Source organism: Odontesthes bonariensis, chromosome 21, assembly GCF_027942865.1.
Source record: "Odontesthes bonariensis isolate fOdoBon6 chromosome 21, fOdoBon6.hap1, whole genome shotgun sequence".
In the NCBI taxonomy this organism is placed as follows: domain Eukaryota; kingdom Metazoa; phylum Chordata; class Actinopteri; order Atheriniformes; family Atherinopsidae; genus Odontesthes; species Odontesthes bonariensis.
In genome coordinates, this window is record NC_134526.1 from 26,243,677 (window position 1) to 26,261,054 (window position 17,378).

Sequence of the window (17,378 nt, forward strand, 5' to 3'; positions counted from 1 at the left end):
TTTCTTTAGTTGTTGTTTCCCACCCCCTCCACTCCCTCTTTGCACCATCGCTCCCCGCTCCTCCCTTCGTCATGGATATTTTTTTGGACCCGGCCTCTCGAGCCGCGTCCTGTTTCCATTCCGTGTCTGCGGGTTGTCGCATGTCGCCCTCCTGACCCTATTTGTGTTGTCCGCAGCCAAACGGGAGCGGCCAGAGCAAAATGCCAGGCTCCTTCTTGCTGCCTCCACCTCCCCCAGTGGCCCGCCCAGTGCCCCTCCCCATGCCCGACTCTAAACCCAACAGCACGCCCCCTGACGGCGGACTCTCCTCGCCCGCATCTCCGTGTAAGTGACCCCACAGAGACCGTTCTCAAAACAAAACCAACACAAAAAAATACAAGTCAGACAACCCCAACCCGCTCCAATAAAAAGACCCCGTGTCATTGGTCCTCCTCAAACTTCGTGCCTTCATTGTGTACCCAGCATCTATCTCACTTCCCTCTCCTGGAAGGCTCTAGAATCAGCACAGAATGATGATACAAAGTGGAACACGTTAGAGTAAATGATTGCTCCCAGAGGTTTGAGGATCTGTCAGTATGGACCTCTGTGGCACTCAGCATGGTTCTTTATTAGGAGTTTGAGTGGCTTCACTCGCTGAGGCCAGTCTGCCTGTTATGCTATGGAAGCAGCATCACCACTCCAGTTCTTCTCCTACTAAAGTCCTCCTCTCCTCCCCTGCTGGACTCATCGCCAAACCTTGTGAGATTTTGAATATTGATTGACTGACTTGCGAGGGGCACAAATTTAGGGCAGTTAATTTGTATGGACTCCAAAGCAAAAACTAGGACATTTGTGGAATAACTTTACTTATTTATGTATTTATTATTTCATTTTTTAGCTGTTTTTACTCTCAGATAGGATCATTAAGGTTGGCGAATGTTACAGAGGAAGAATAGGGTGTGCATTTAAGGTTAAGTCTTTTTGATTAGTAATAAGAGGGGCACTGGATGGAGCACTTATTATGTTTTGTTCTTTTTTTTAGCTCTCCTTCAAAGTTAGTGTTTTCATTTTATCCCCCAGTCAGCGTCTAAAAGTCTTTTATGTCTTTTGTATGTTATTCCAGTTCTTAGAAACACATGGATGTATACTGTATCTCCCTTCCTGTCTCTCTCATTCCTGTCCTTCCGACCCCTTCCTCCACACAAACAGACCCACACATGCACAAGTCTGCACACTGCTTCCCCGAATCCTTCAGGGAGATCACACTCTGGAGTCCGTGGGATACCTCAAACTGCCCTAAATTTGTCAGAGACGTTGATGCCAGTGGGTTTTAAGTGTCCCTGACTGCTCCGTGGTGTTCGGATTCCGATGTGCCCAATCATTTCCAGCAGTGTTTATCTACTGGATTTAATCACTTAGGGGGATCTGAGCTTGCATATCAGATTATGGCAATCATTTCCACTGGGTTTTAATGACCCCAATGATATACTGTTACAATATTTCCTTAAGAGGTAAATTCATGCACCAGCAGTGATCCATTAGATTTAATACATTCTATTTTATGTTGAAGCAGTAGTGCTTGTTACCCTTGCTTTCTTTACTAAGTTAGACGGGACGATGGCTACAAACTTTAAAAGCACAAACTTTTGAGTAAAATTTCGAATGGTCAATATTAGCAGCTGACAAAAACAGCACTTTCACAGGCTACAGGTGTTCTGTGCGACTTTGCCCTTGTACCACAACAGAAGCATATACAGTTGTGCGCAAAAGTCTTGTGCCACCCATCATTTCTTTATGCATTTCCAAGAAAATACGAAATAGGTGCAGCAATATATTGACAAATGTGCAAACAGAAATGGAAATACAGTATGTGAGGCAAAAACCGACTTTTACAATTTGAACAAGCTTGAAAGTCAGCATTTGGTCTGAGCGCCTTTATTCTTCCACACCAGCCTGGACCCTCTTAGACGAGCTTTCTGTCCTTTCTTTAAGGAGTCTTCAGGAATAGTTCTCCAGGCTTCTTGAGGGACATCCCAAAGCTCTTCTTTGGATGTGGGCTGCCTTTTGTTCCGTTCTCTGTCAAGATGATCCCACACTGCTTCAGTAATGCTGAGCTCCGGGCTCTGGGGAGGATTCCTCCCTCCATAAGACCTGTTGCCACTGATTTTCAGTCCACTTCTTGTGCCATTTGGCATCCCTCAGCCTTTTCTCCCAGTTTCCCTTCCTTAAGAACGGCTTCTTGACAGCCACCCTTCCATGGAGGCCATTTCTTAGGCCTTTGGCCAACAGCAGATAGATCAACTGAAGGTCCAAATGCATCTCTTAGGCCAGTTCTTTGCTGGATTTTCTTTTTCCTGATTCTTAAGGACATCACATTCAGATACTGTTCATCTAATGTAAATAGTTTTTTTTATGCCTGACACTCCGTTTGTCCAGTTTCTCAGAATTCTTTAAGGACACACTGCACAGATATGTCAAGTTTCCATCTAACAGCTCTATGAAAATCACCTTGTTGTTGCAAAAAACCTAGTTTATGTCTGTAAAACTGTGTTATCGTTGGTATTTTTCATAGATGCATCTAAGGAATAATGAACAAATGGTCTATCGTTGTGACAGGCTGCCTTAAGATACATAGTAAATTTAGTTCGTTGCTAATTTGTCTCTGCTGTGTAGAAACAACACTGGTTCATCCTTTGAGTTAGGTGCATTTTTTTCAGTGTTCAGTGGCTTAGCAACCAACACATTCCTCTGAAAATGGTCAGGTACAAGGACCAGACTGAAAATCAATTAAAAAACAGCAGGTGCCCAAAACAAAAAAAAAAGACTTTGAAAGACCTTCAGAAGAACGAAGAACTTTTGATCAAGACCACTTTAAAACATTGAGAAAGAAATGAGGGGTGGCTCGAGACATGTGCACAGAACTGTACTCAAAATGCTCTTCTTCCATTTTCATTTTAGATAAGATGGACAAAAATATATATATATGGAAAGTATTAAATTTGGCTATGATATGTGAAATGTAATTTATTACATAGATATAGAACATAGTTGACATTTGGAGTGGGGGAAACTAAATATAAAAATACTGTACTGTAGTTTTCCTATAATTTAGTTTAATTTGAACGTACATATTTTTAAATGTAATCTGGACGGATAACATACAGATAGATAACAAATTCTACACAAATGTAACTGAACTTTGAGGTGTTGGTGGAAGGATTTTGTTAACTTTGGATTGAGCCTGGCTAATGTCAAGCCAAGGTAAGCGAAGCTGAAGGAATAGAAAGAAATGGAGCTTTTCATGTAGCGTGAGAGTAGTATCTGTCTGCTCGTATGCTGGACTTTCAACAAGTGAAAGTACCAAAATGTCCAACTTTTCTGTCCAGACTCCACAGGAAGTTGCAGTACTTGCTCCCTGAATGGTCACTGACATCCTGCGTTGTTCTGTTTCCGTAGCATACTCCACGCCAGGCGCCACAGCTCCCAACAGGTTTGTCGGCATCGGATCACGGGACAACAACTTTCTGAACATCCCGCAGCAGACGCAGGTGAGGGTTCAGGGACCTACTGACCGCTTGTGTCTGGCTGGTCAAACTCGGCAAACTTAGTAACTGTGTGGATGGAAGCCAAAGTATTTCCTACTCCCTCACTCCCTGAAACCTGCTGCTGGGTTTTCTCTGCCTCTCTTCTTACACCAGCCCACAGCACACCATCAGTGCGTGCATTAGTACATCTGTATTTTACTCTACATGTGTGTTTTACCACATGTGCTCAACTGTTTATTTGGCGCATATGGAGCCTACCCTGAAGGCAGGAGGTCCTCTTTCCTTGCAGCCTCTATTGCTCCCTCTCCTGCTACCTTTTTCTCTCGCTGCTCCACCCAGTCTCCTGCTTTTCTACTTCACCGTCTTCATCTCTTTAGCTTAGTCGTACTCCGCTTGTTTCCCTCCCTCGTTTTGCGTTTCTCTCATTTACTTTCTCCCTCTTCACCTTCCTTGTTCCTTCCCTTTGCCACGCTGCGCCTCGTTCATATGCCTCCTCCATTACCACCAGTACTTTTCTCATTAGTGTCCAACCACACCCGCCTGGAGCAAGCTCAGCACTGCTCCTCAACACATGGAAGCCATCTAAAACTACTCCAAGGATCCCCTCCCTTAGTTCTCTGCCCTCTGTTCACTCCTTCTGTCTCCCTTTGCTCTTCTACTCCTCCATTTATTTTACACCCCTCTTAACTCTGCTTCCTTTCTTTCTCACTTCAGTCTTGTCCCTCTACTTTGCCGGTCAGTTCTTCTTCCTGCATGTCCATCGGTAAACGGACGGGAAACTTTTTCCATTTGACCTTAAGAACTTTAAGAGAAACTGTTTTGTTTTACTTTTAAGTTTTTTTTTTAACATATTTCTCTAAAATGTCGACAACAAAGATTAAAATAAAGTAAAAGACTGCTTACTGTAGAAAAATCTTGTCAAAAGTGTCTACGTGGTGTGTAAAGGTCAGATAGGAGAGAGCTGAACTCCGGCAGCAGTGGGGTTATTGTGCCCTCTAGTGGCAGATGATGGGTTCCACAGCCAAGAGAGTGGAGAAACAAGATACCAGCAGTCCACTCAAAAAGGGGGAAATGGAGAGAACCGAGCAACAGAGAAACCGAGTTTCTGCCCATATAGAAGTCACGTCCTGGCCGTCTCGTTACCCCCAGCAACCAGACATGATGTCATAGCCAGTTGATCTTGAATTTGAGACGAGGTAGCTCGAGAGGGGGCCAGGAAAGAAAAGAGGGTGGTCACTGTCTGCTGCCAAGGATTTAGTGGGAGTGTTCACAGGAGATAGATGGATTGTGTGTGTTTGTAAGAGCGTACACAGAAGGAGAGAGAAGCAGAGTAACTAAGAAGGGAGAAGTTACAATGCCCTAGGCCTGCTGGGACAGTGCCCAGGGGAGTAGGGTAGCTGAGAAGGGCAGGACGAGGGGGAGGGGTGGTATTCATGCGACCTGTTAGAGTCAGACAAAACAAAAGGCTGCTTCCCTAGAGGCGCGGAGTAGTTTCCAAGGCTTGACTTCTAGAATGTTGGCGCACTAGCCCCCGGTGCCAGATCCTGCAGGCCAAGCAGGGCAGCCAACAGCAGCGGCGCTGACCCATTTGTGCTCCCTGCCCATGCTGAGCAGGAGACACCCGACATGAAGATGGCGCAAGTGACAGGGAGCGCCAGACTGCTCTCCCCCTGCTGCTGCTGGGTCATAATGAGCCATTTACTGCTCGGCCAAATTCGAGACGAGCTGTACTTCTCTCTTGAACTGGGCAGGCTTGTTCTGTCACACACTGTAGCCAAAAAAAACAGCACAATGTGCAGCCATTTTCAGGATCAGTTTACAGGATCGGATAGATCTTTGTGGTTCTCTTGTTGCAACTCCTTCTTAATCATCCTGGTAATGCAGCTCTATGGGTGGCAATTGGTCAGTCTACAACTTTGGAACTTCAGAAATCCAAACTGGCTGTCAGAGGTTGTGTCAGAGTTGTCGGACAGCTTAATGCTGGGTATTACTTTTGCAGATTTAGTAAATGTTAAGCGTTTGTGTTTCTCCAGGCTTTTCGTTCATTTTTACTGTCTTGTAGTTGGCAGTTTGATATTAGATTTAACGGAATTATGAGTCACAACTAATCAGCACCAGGATACGGATACCAGCTACAGGACATGCAGTGACATGGAGCGACACAGCTCTTCTTCGTTTGAGATAATTATGACTTATTGTTGACTTATGTTTGCGGTCCACTAAAAAATATCAGTCTCGCCTAATTATCTGAGAAAACCGTGCTTGTCAGAAATTGCTGTCCAACACAGCCAGGGGGATTCAGGATAGTGATGTTTATGTTCTTGTAGTCACAGATTTGTCCACGGGGAGTTGGTGGTAGTTTCTCACTGTAGCCCCCAGAAGACAGACAATAAACCCACTAGTGCTGGGAATGGGAAAGGATTTGTTAGGCTTGTTTTAGCGGGTGTACCCATGCTTTAAAAAGTAGGTTTATACATGCATCTTTTGGCGCACAGATGGTGAAAATTTGCTCTTCTGAGGCCCTGTTCTGAGTAGCGTTAAGCTTCACTCCCCTGTCCAAATTCCTTCCTGATTCTGACTCCTGTCTACTGCAGGCAAGACACTGACTACTCTCAAAATACTATACAGAACCATAGTTAAAGGGGGGAAAAAAACAACCTTGATATCCCTTTAACTTCTCTCTTTACTCCTGAATTTTTATCAAATAACCAGGTATTCATTCAGTGAGTGCCTCACATTACCAGTGATTCAGTTATGACTGAAATGCTCATCCAAACCTGCTATGTTTAAAATCATCAAGCTGAAAACTGCCTGTTTTGGTCTTTTGACATTAACATAATCTCATTCCCCCTTTCTCCTCCTTTTCTTTTTCAGTCTTGGTTCCTCTGACAAGATCTGTGTGCAAACCAGCAAGTAGAATTCTTTCTTTACAATCTGAAATGAAAAAAAAAACAAAACAAAAAAACAACAAAATATACCAGAGAAACAACCCGCAGGATAATAACTGTCCTCCAACCAACCCACCGACTGCCCTTGACACTACGTCTCACCTGATATGAAATAAAACCAAGCAACACAGGAAATTCCCGCAGCATGACGCTTTCAGTGGAACTCTGGACTTAATCACGCAGGCAGAGGGAGGACCCGATTTTTAGCAGAGATGGATGGAAAGATGAATGAATGGACAGGAAGATGTCAGGATGAGAGGTGGGGGTAAGGAGACGGCAGCGAGCAGGCCTCCTCTAACCACCGAATCGGCACGCCATGGCAGCAACGCAGGAGAAACAAGAGGACGTGAAAGCGGTCAGCTTCTCCTTCTTTGTAAGGACGCATTGTGTAACGAATGGCTAAGAAAATCAACTGTCCAGCAAATGCAGATTCAACTACAAAAAGCTTCACGCAGATGAAGCCATTTGCCCGATCAAACAGATAGGTGTCCAGTGAGAAATGCAGTCCACGCACCCGTGATGTCTCATCACCCGAAAGAAAATCAAATTGGCCGATGTTTCTATCCCTCCGAATGACCGTTATCTCTACCAAACCTCTTCTCAACCTACTACTAACGAGCAAGACCATGCCAAAACATATCTTGATTGAAGGTTGCACTACAAGCTGAATCAGTTAACACTAACCTTAACGATGTGCACTATTTACCTACAAGGCATGGAAGGTAAACCAGACTTGCCTATTGAATGCTCTAAAGAGGAAAAAAAACAAGGTATAAGAAGCCTTCTCGAGTCCTCAACTCCCATTGTTCAATTCAGCCAATCACTGGCCCCCACTCATTCTCATGTCTCCCCCTCACAGAAAGTTCACACACAGTCTGTGCCATGACTACAGCATGTATGAAACTACACACACACACACACACACATATATATTTGCTGTCTCACCATTTAGATTGTAGTATTTATAGATGGTGGTGCTGCGTTTTTCATTATATTCACAGTAAGCCCTGTGAAATCCCTCTATCTTGGTTAGCAATCCAGACATCATGCACACAATCACAGTGTCACTGTTTGATTTCCGACACTTGTCACCACTATAAGCAGTAGCTATTGCTTCCCAATTTGCCCTCTTGTAATGTAGGTGAATGACAAATGAATTTACCCTTGTGTGTTCTCTTATTTGAACTTGCTCCTTTTTGATTTGTACTGTTTTATAATTGTTTTGTATTCGAATGACAGCACCTTAAAGAGAAACACAGTGAGAAGCGATATGTTGAGGTGGTCGGCTAGCCCAGATTAAGAAGTGCTGGCAAAAACTTGGGAAATACGCATACTCAAGTGTTTTAGATGTGGAGATTGATATCACTCACATGTGAAGCCACAACCAGAAGCTGATTAGTTATTAGTTAGAGCAGGGTATATCCTGTTGAAATTTGTAAGTCTAGTGTCTATTCTATACAAAAAACTGAAGTGTAAAAAGATTTTTAAGGAATTGGGACCTGGCAACTGGTTGGTTGTTAGTTTTGTAGCCAAAAGGAACCATGGGAGGAGATGGGGAGTGAGACTCAGCCTAAATTGGGCAAAATTACGCATTTACTGTATTTCCTCAAATAAAACCAAAATTAAATTAAAGGCCAATTGAAAATTGGCTGCGAAAAACATAAGCAATTTGTAGTAGCAGCTTAGCTGCGTTCAATTCTACGGTTTATATGGACAGTACTCCCCACCTCCTGCTCCCTGCCCAGGGAATATCGGCTAAGGGAATGTCAAAAATGTCTCAAAATTCCTCTATCTGGAACGCCCTATAACGTCACCAATATAGATGGCACTCTCTTCATATATTACACTGGTTACCAAGTCACCTGAGATATTTGTTACTGCTGTTGTAGTAATTTTTGCACCTATAGCTAAAATTAGTTGCACAGCTAAGCTAGCCAAACCAAGGTAAACTTAGCTTACTAATAGGCTAATTCTTAATAGGCAACAACTGCAACAGTTTTCCTATAGATTTTAGAGAATTGTTATTGGGTTTTAATCCTTTTTTTAGGTAACTTACCATCTTACGTCATATCAATAATGAGAAAATTAATTTCTTTGACAAAAAATATTTAAATAGTTTAGCAAGCTCTCCTGCTTTTAAGTTTGGAACTCAAAGCAAGCTGCAATTACTGAAGGCTAATGTTTTTATTCAACTTTCTTTGAAGCGTTCAGTTCTTCCCTACACAGTTCATGTTTCCCTTTCAGCTGTTACACAGTGGGACTCTTGATTAATATAGCTAACTAGTCTGTGTAGTCCATTTCATTGGAAACTAATAGGTTAGTAATTAGCTAGTAGTTTGTTAGCCTGTTTCACTTATTCAGCTTACCAGCATACTGTGCAGTCTGTTGCTGCAAAGGTTGAATATTTTCAACATACCCGAGGCAAATTTTTGGGGGGGGGGGGGGGCCAAATGGAAAGCAGAGTTTCACACACCTGTCAGAAATTACAGGGATCCCAAGAGGAAGAAAATGGTTTCCAGGTGGCTCTCATCTGAACATAGAGGTGTGTGGAAACGAGGCATAGTTATGCATGTGCACTGTCTCAGGATTTAGTTTTGAGCTATCAGAATAAGGCATTGTAGGCCTGGTACCCCAAGCAGCTTGGGAAAAAAATGAAGGCGGTCTTGGTCTTCTTTTGAGGTCATACAGTATTAAATTATGGAAAACTTCTTAGAAAAACATGCATTTGACCACAGCCAGGTTAGCTGGTTTCAAAGAAGTGAAAGTAATCCAACTGCCAGCTGCAGTTTACCATTAAACAAACGCACGCACACACCGAGTGGTATTAATCTTCTCATCCAGCAAGTGAGCAAGCATATTTTCCAAAATCTATTCCATTGAAGAGGTTAGCTTCTTCTCAGTGCCAGAACGCTCCGTACTGTAGGACAACAAAGTTGTATTGGCAGGGTATTGACAATCACAGAAAGCTTATTTTTCTGGGAATAGACCTCATGTGCCACACAGGTCAAGAAAAATCATTTTTTATTATAATTTTTTTTTAATTCGACAATAATAAGGAATCATTTTTGCTACTTTTAGATCCAGGTCTAGCTAGTGGCTGCTGGTGGAGGTGGCATGCGAACGGTGGAAAATCAAGGAGGGAAGGTTGCTGAAGATGGGACCCAGAGTAAAAGAGAAGAGTAGCTCTTCTTTCTGTCTCCCGTGAGTTTACCCTGTTGTTTACACTCCCAGACGGGCCGCTGCTCCAAGAGCAGACGGGGCCACACTGAGGAGCAAAATGAATATGTGACATATCTGGCTGCTTTTGGCGAGGGGACGAGGCCCTCTGAGGCCAGCAGTAGGAGGATCACACGTGGCCCATTTTTTGTCTATCGGTGCACCTGTTAGAGTAAAAGTTATTGGTTGTTACACACACAAACGCACGGCGCACCAGCACTCCCCCCCCCCCCCCCCCCGATAGTGTGAAAGGAAAAGCTCTTACGGATTAAACAACTGCACTATAACGATCATGCCAGCCAACTTTAGGACCCTTTTTTTATTTGATTTTTTTTTTTCCCTTATTTTTCTGCATGACAGTAAATTGACCACCACTTAGTGTTGTAAACCAGCGGATATGTTACTGGGATGGAACACCCTTTTAGAGCACAGATCGCCACTTCATAGAAACAGACAGACTCACGATGACCACTCAGTATTAACAGACACATCCCCCGCACACGACTGAATTCAAAGGGAAGTCTTAAAAATAGACAATCTGAGGAGGCCTTTATGCTTTCAATCATTTTTATATAGAATGAACCCCTACAATTCAGCCTGATTCAGTCACCTCCCATTAAATATTGTACCCAATCACCCATCCAACCTCACAAAATAACTGGACTGCCTGGCCATGTTCTTCGCTGCAGGGAAACAACGTAGTCGGCCAACTGACTGACAACCATCTCATCAGCTTCGTAGAGAGAACTAGCTCCGCTGAGTAAGACGTTAACAATGGCTAAGGTGATTTCTTTTCTAATCTATGGAAGTGCCTCTGTATTCCCATTATGCAATTTGTCAAACATGAATTCAGGTTCTTTTTTCTCACATATAAGCTATAGTGAATGGTGAAAAATTTATGTCAGCAGGGGAGGGGGGGGACAAAAAAAACAGTGACAGCTCACTAAATAATCGCAAGCATCTTTATATATAATACACATATATATTTATAGATATATACTTTTTTTTTATTTGCAAGATAAGCTCTGTGGCAGTCTAGTTATTTTTTGAAGCATGGCATACATCGCACAGTCATAGGACGCATCTCAAAAACCGCCAATTTGAGCTCAAGTGTCGAAGCCCACACTCGCATTAAAGGACGTAAAAGAAAGGAAACGCATCGCAAACACGGTAGAAACATAGACGACGAGTCGTGAAAAAAGTAGCTGAGGATTTACAACAACAAAAAAGCAAAAAAAAAAGCAGATTAGGATTTGTTTTTATTCTTTATTGTTTCGATGGGAAGTATTGTTCTTGAAACTAAATGATGTATGTTGATTGAGCCATGTGCAATGCCTTGGTAGAGGAATTGTGTTTGTTAGAGATTGTTTGAGGGTGTCGTGCGAAAAAGAGGGGGGGGGAGAAAAAAAAAACCCTCTTCAAGTTTTTTTTTCTTTGTCCGTTTGTTTTTCAAGTCCACATGCTCCGGGACTCTAAACACGAGGGCGTCGAGAGAAAAGAGAAAAAGAAAAAAAAAAAAAGTTTGGGGACATTGTTTTTATTATCTTTTTTTTTCTTTCTTCCTTTTATCACTTTTTTAAGAAAAAAAAATTCATTTCTATTGATTTGTTTTGAAAAAGAAAAAAATGTGGGAGGGCTGAAGGAACAATTTCGCAACTCACAAATATATATCACTATGAAAACTGGTGCTTTCGTAAAGAATAAAGTACACTCAGTCTCTATTATACATAAATAATAATAAACAAAATTAAGTGTTATCATAAAAGCAAATTTTTAGGAAAACATGCATTATTCTATTTCTCTTTTTTTGTATTTACCGGGGAGAGGGGGGTGGGGGGGGGTGGGGGGGTTTGTTGTAACAAAAGGCATTTTTCCTCCCCCTAACCTTTAAAACCTTTCAACCACAGCAGAAACAACAACATTTTATAAACAAAATACTGTAGACTTTTCCATGATGTGTCTGACACATGCGATCCGAAGGTGGGACAAAGACAAGATCTTCCCCAGTTCTGGGAGATGCACAAGTACGGAATCCCTGTTTCTTAAAAACACGAATAAAGATGTCGGGCGGGATTTATTTTTTTTATCTTCCTTTTTTTTTTCTCTCTCTTTTTTTTAAATTTGGTGCGAACGTTGACTTGGTTCAGTAGCGGCCTCTGTGCGGTCAGACGGCTCTCATCATCTGTTTGGTAACAACATGAACCCCACTCTCACACACACCCACCCACAAGCCCCGAATCCCCCCCCCCCCCCCCCTCCCCATCCACCAGCTGTAAATGATTATAAATATTTGTTTGGTGATGTAGTGTTATAGACTCAGAGCATCTTTAAAGGTTGTCCCTAAAAAGTGCCTTTTGTTCACAGATTCCATCTTGTAATCCTGAGTGCCCATCTCAAAAAAACAAAAAAAAAAAAAAAAAGTCCCCTCCTTCATACTTCTATATCTTTCTCTTCCTCTTCTTCGAGCTTTTTAAAGCAGTATACATAGTACTAAAGGAAATTGGTGTGATTTAGTTCCTCTTTTTATTGTTGAATAATTAAGAAAAGCTGAAAAAAAAAGTTTGAAAAAAAAGAAAAAAAAAAGGATATTTTCTGTCTTGCTCTTCTTCCTCTGTATCTTGTCGTCTGTCTATCTTGGACACTGGAGTAGTCTGTAGCCGCGTAACCTTCTTCCTCCCCTCTCCCTCCCCCCTCCTTTTCTCCCCTTTCTCTGAACGGCGGGGTTTAAAAAAAAAAAGAATGAAAAAGGACAAAAAAAAAGATACGCAAAGATTTTTTTTTTTGTCTGAGCGGAATGCAGTTAGCTCACATGTTATCCTTGTCTGTACGCTTCACATTGTATTACCATACCCATCTTCTCCAGCTTCTCCATTCAACAGCTAATGTAAGTGAACAAGTTACACCAGAGGGCTCTGGGCTGGGCTGGGGACGGGGATAGTTTCACCCTCCGGGTGTGGTGGGAGGTGGGGGGGTGGGAGCACTCATTGGAATGTACGGTTTTGGGCTCGGGCGACGACGATGACCAGCAGGACTGCTAGTGTAGGCAGGTTTGTCTGTAATCCTTGTTTCTATCTATTTATTTTTGAACTGAATTTGGATTTGCTTTTTTGATTATTTTTGTCATTGTTACTGCCTATCTTAGACAGCTGTTAAAATGCTGCATCTAAGCCATCAATTGTGCACCTTTCTAGTGGTTGAGTGAGACCAGCTATTTAAAAAGAAGAAGAAAAAAGAAAAAAAAATGACTCAAAGCACCTTAAAAGCGGAGTGGTTCCCCAGCTCGGAGACTGACCGGCTCAGATTTAGCACAATCTCTTCAGTCTGATTCACCACCACTGACCAAAGTGATCTGGTTCGAAAAAAACCTATAAACCAAGTTTGGTGTCTTGTTAAGAGTAAAGGATGTGAAATTTTCCACCAGCAAAACTGAGCGATTACAAGAGAAAATATGCAACTTTTTATTTTCTTCATCAAGCAATTAAAGCCAGCAGCAGTATTATCAATCAAGCTTTGATAACAGAAAGCACCACAGCTGAGAAGCCATATCAGAGACGAACAGGTTGCAGAGAGCAGTGTGTGTGTGTGTGTGTGTGTGCGTGCACGTTTCTGTTGAGCGAGAGTGTCTGCAGAAGCTGCTCCTGTACCGTTCAAAGAGCCCAGTACCCGTGACCCAACCGTCCGCCATTTCTTTCTTTCATTATTTTTGCTTGGTTTGTTTCTAACACCCCTCGTAGGACGCTGGGCCGTGATTTGTGATTTAGTGACTGAGACCCCCCCCCCCCTCCCCCCCTCCCATCTCCTGGCTGGCTTCTCGCCTCTTGCCAATAACCCCGCCCACCTAGAGTGCTCCACCCAAATCCTCAGACGCACCTCCCAGAGCCCATGGTGAAATGCATGTGTTAATTACAGTTTCTTTTCCATAATAATAATAAAACACAGTTTGAAAAGAGCAATGCCTTTACTTGATTGAATAAAAGGATGTTCTGGACTGTAACCCTTCTTTGTTGGCTCTGATTATTGCTGTGTCCTTATTCGACGGTGGGTAAGCAGAAATATTCAATTCCTTCACTTGAATAAAAGGAACAGGACCAACGAGATGAAGAACGCTACGCTTGCACACTGAGCCATGTGGGAGGAAAAGAACACCCTCTCTGGGTTCTACAGTTTCCCATATCGGGGAAATAGTGAGAGCTCATCTGGTCTGAAGATTAGGTAAATACAACCTCAAAGAAGAACAACAACACAGAACATATTCCACTGAGCCATTGCTTGTTTGAAAGGAAAATAATACTGGTGGCTTAAGTAAATTTTTTGTTTTGTGGCCCCCTCACCAGGTAAATGCGCAGCGATGGCATAACCATTCAGAACAGTCGGGCCTGACAAATGGCCGATAAACTGCATTTTTATCAATGGAAACAGCGACAACTGTTCTGCTCAATGAGTAACTGCTACGTGGAAATAAGTCTGTAAGTCACTGACAAACTGAAATGAAATGTTGGCACCTGAAATAAAGCCAGAGCCCTGTGGGGGCAGCTGTGTCTGGAGCTCAGCTGATGGCTGACATCTTAGAAGGTGCTGCCTCTCAGAAGATGCAGTAAGAGAAAAATCCAATGTAGGTTTAAGACAAAGTTTAGTCTTTTTTGTACACTACAGAATAAAATGTTGAGTATGTAATTATTATAAATACTACTATTAGACTTATAATTAAAAATTTATGTATTATTAGTGATTACATCTGTTACTTTTACTATTTCAGGTAGAATCTAAAGAAAATGTGGTAATTCAGAATATCTCCAAATCTGTCGGCTTTTTCTTTTTCCATGTCAAAAAAACTATTTTGTCAACAACATTTTTGTTTCCAACATCACCTCCTGACACTCAACAGACTAATGTATGTATGTAAAGAACTGAATCCAGAGTCTTTAATATGTGGAGACTTCTGTCGTGTGGTGAATTGCAGCTGAAATGTATCACACAGCCACATTCTTCCATTTTCAGTTGGACAACATACTCGCCTGAAAACCTGGCCGAAGCACGGCCAGCTTCTTGTTTTGGGTTCTCTTTTCTTCGTCCTTCATTCAAAATGTCTTTTTGTCCCACTCTGAGCAGTGATTGGCCACACGTTGTCTAACTTTTTGAGTTAGTATGCGAGTTTGAGTAAAGGAGAATCTAGCATACTAGATTCGCCGAAATGTTGGGTATGCATCATGAGGTTACTACTCATACTCAAACTACCCAAGATGCAACGTAACGTGACGTCGCCGATCGTCATTTCCTGTCAAAACGGCAGTTTCAAGCTAGCTACAACGAGGGTAGGTTCACTTCCTGTTTTCGAAACAAAAGCACCAATTGTATCGTAATGGCTTTCCCTATGATAAAAGGCAACGGGTATTTTATTTTGTGAAAATAACCGGAAGTGCGTTGCTCACTGCGGCTAGCTTTAGTAGCGCCGAGTTCGTCAGAACAAAATTGTAAATAGCCAGTATTTTGTTAGATTTTCAACACGTAGGGGATCTAAACGACTACTTTCTCGCCTGAAAATGTTTCAAATGTTGCTAAAGTTTACAGAGTTTAGAGCTTAATGGAAATCATTTCAGCTCGGGCAGGAGCGAAATGCATTATGGGTAAACGCTCTGCATACTGTCTGATCGATTAGTATGCAGTATGGAAGTATGCAGTTTGCAAGTATGTAGTATGCGGTTCGAACACAGCCTCAGACTTCACCCAGGCTTGTACCACCAATGGTGCAGCGTGCGTGATTGTGCCACATTTGTGCATGAAATGGGGCCCCAATCACATCATGAGGCCCTATGCACAGCACATTCTGTGTTTAGCGAGGAGCGGCCCTCACTGCTTCCGTAGGAAACAGGGTAAGTAGTAGCCAGGTGCTGCTAACAACATGAACTGGATTAACTGATCATCAGAGGTAAGCACCTCTATAAAAACAGAGGTTTTGTCAGTTTGCTGGCCTGGAGCGTTCAGGTGTGTGTTTACACAATGCCAAGGAGGAAAGACATCAGCAATGATCTCAAAGAAACCCATCAATCTGAGAAGGGTTATCAGGCCAACTGGAAACTATTTCGAGTCCATCATTCTACAGACAGAACCATTATTCACAAAAAGAGAACATTTAAGACAGTTGCCAATCTTTCCAGAAGCTACATCTCAGACTCTACAGGCCTCAGTTAGCATGTTAAATGTTAAAGTTCATGACAGTGCTGTTAGAAAAAGACTGAACAAGTATGGCTTGTAAGACTTCTGGAACAATGTCCGTTGGACAGATGAAACCAAAGTGGAGATGTTTGGGCATAATGCACAGCAGCACGTTTGGAGAAAACCAAACACAGCATATCAGCACAAACACCTCATACCAACTGTCAAGCACAGTGTTGGAGGGCTGATGATCTGGGCTTGTGTTGCAGCCACAGGAGCTGGGAACCTTGCACTTGTACTGCAGTAAAACAGCTACTGTGACAATAATTATATAAGACATCTTTAAAGAAGTCATACTCTTCTCTTATAGTCTTATCCTTTTCCTTTGGTGTTAATAGCAGGGATGTCCACATCCGGTCCTCGAGGGCCGCTATCCTGCAGGTTTTAGATGTTTCCCTGCTTCAGCACACCTGATTCAGATCAATGCATCATTAGCAGACTTGTGTAGAACTTAACAGTCTTCCAAAGAGATCCATTTCATCTGAATCAGGTGTGTTGAAGCAGGAAAACATCTAAAACATGCAGGACAGCGGCTCTCAAGGACATACTTTGGAGATCCCTGCTTTATAGGCAAGCAAAAGATCAGCAAAATGGCAAAGATCCAAATCTACACCAAAGGGAGTGAATTCTTCCTACTATAGAAGACTCTACTCATGGCACGTCCGAATCTCCTCTTTTGTATTTTCTTATTTCGCTTGATTACAACGTAACACATTAGTATAATGGCTTGTTTCGTGCCTTAAATTAAAGGTGGATTTGAGAGCTGGTCAACGAGAAAGGCCGGTGACAATAAAGGTGGAGTTTAAAAAGACTCCATTCAAGTGGGCCACAGTTTACTAATTTGAGTTATCTCTGGGGAAAGCCAGCTCTAAACACTTTTGGAGAACGCTTTCTTTTTTTAAATATATTTCCACAAAATACCATTAAATCACATTGCTAAGAGAGTGCAAAGAATGCCAGTGAAAAGGAGGAGGGAAAACAAAGGTCAAAAGGTAAATACGTGTCGATCATCATCATGCGTCTCAGTTAAGCCCTTCAGCCAATCAGGGCAGAGTTGTGTTGTTACAGATGTGGTTTCCACTCCCCCGACCTGTCCTGGCAGCTCACGTAAGTATATAATGTCATGAGATACGGTGACACTCTGGTGTTGAAAGTTGGACAAGATGTCAAACCAATTTGCACTGCTTCAAGACGGTCAGGAATCACATCAAGTTTGTGCTGCATCAAGTCAGACAACCTATAGAATAAGCTGCAGTCTTGCTGTGTGCCATTTTTCACCAATCAGAGCAGACTGCACCTTTCAGGTGGAGGCAGCTCTCAAAAACTATTTTTGATAGACAGAAGCCGAGTTTCGGTTCACTTGCAAACCAAATCTGAAGCCATTTTTTTATTATTATTAGAAGAAATGCTAATCGGACACATTTCTATTGACTGGTTTGAAGTGAATAAACTCTGTTGAGAGGAGCCGCCAGTGGGT

At 42.4% G+C, this 17,378-nt stretch overlaps 1 protein-coding gene across 18 annotated transcripts in view; it reads left to right on the forward strand.

Annotated features, from left to right (window-relative positions):
• The window catches only part of nfixb (nuclear factor I/Xb), a 155,621-nt gene extending 141,939 nt beyond the window's left edge, over positions 1–13,682 (forward strand). For 13 of the 18 annotated variants that reach the window (XM_075453594.1, XM_075453596.1, XM_075453599.1 and 10 more), the window contains 3 exons: positions 177–324; positions 3,436–3,527; positions 6,399–13,682. In XM_075453594.1, coding sequence (XP_075309709.1) covers positions 177–324; positions 3,436–3,527; positions 6,399–6,413 — 255 coding nt within the window. In that variant the 3' untranslated portion in view covers positions 6,414–13,682. The remainder of the gene's footprint in view (positions 1–176; positions 325–3,435; positions 3,528–6,398) is intronic. The other 5 variants (XM_075453606.1, XM_075453611.1, XM_075453604.1 and 2 more) reach the window with 1 other exon arrangement.
• The last annotated feature ends 3,696 nt before the right edge of the window (positions 13,683–17,378 follow it).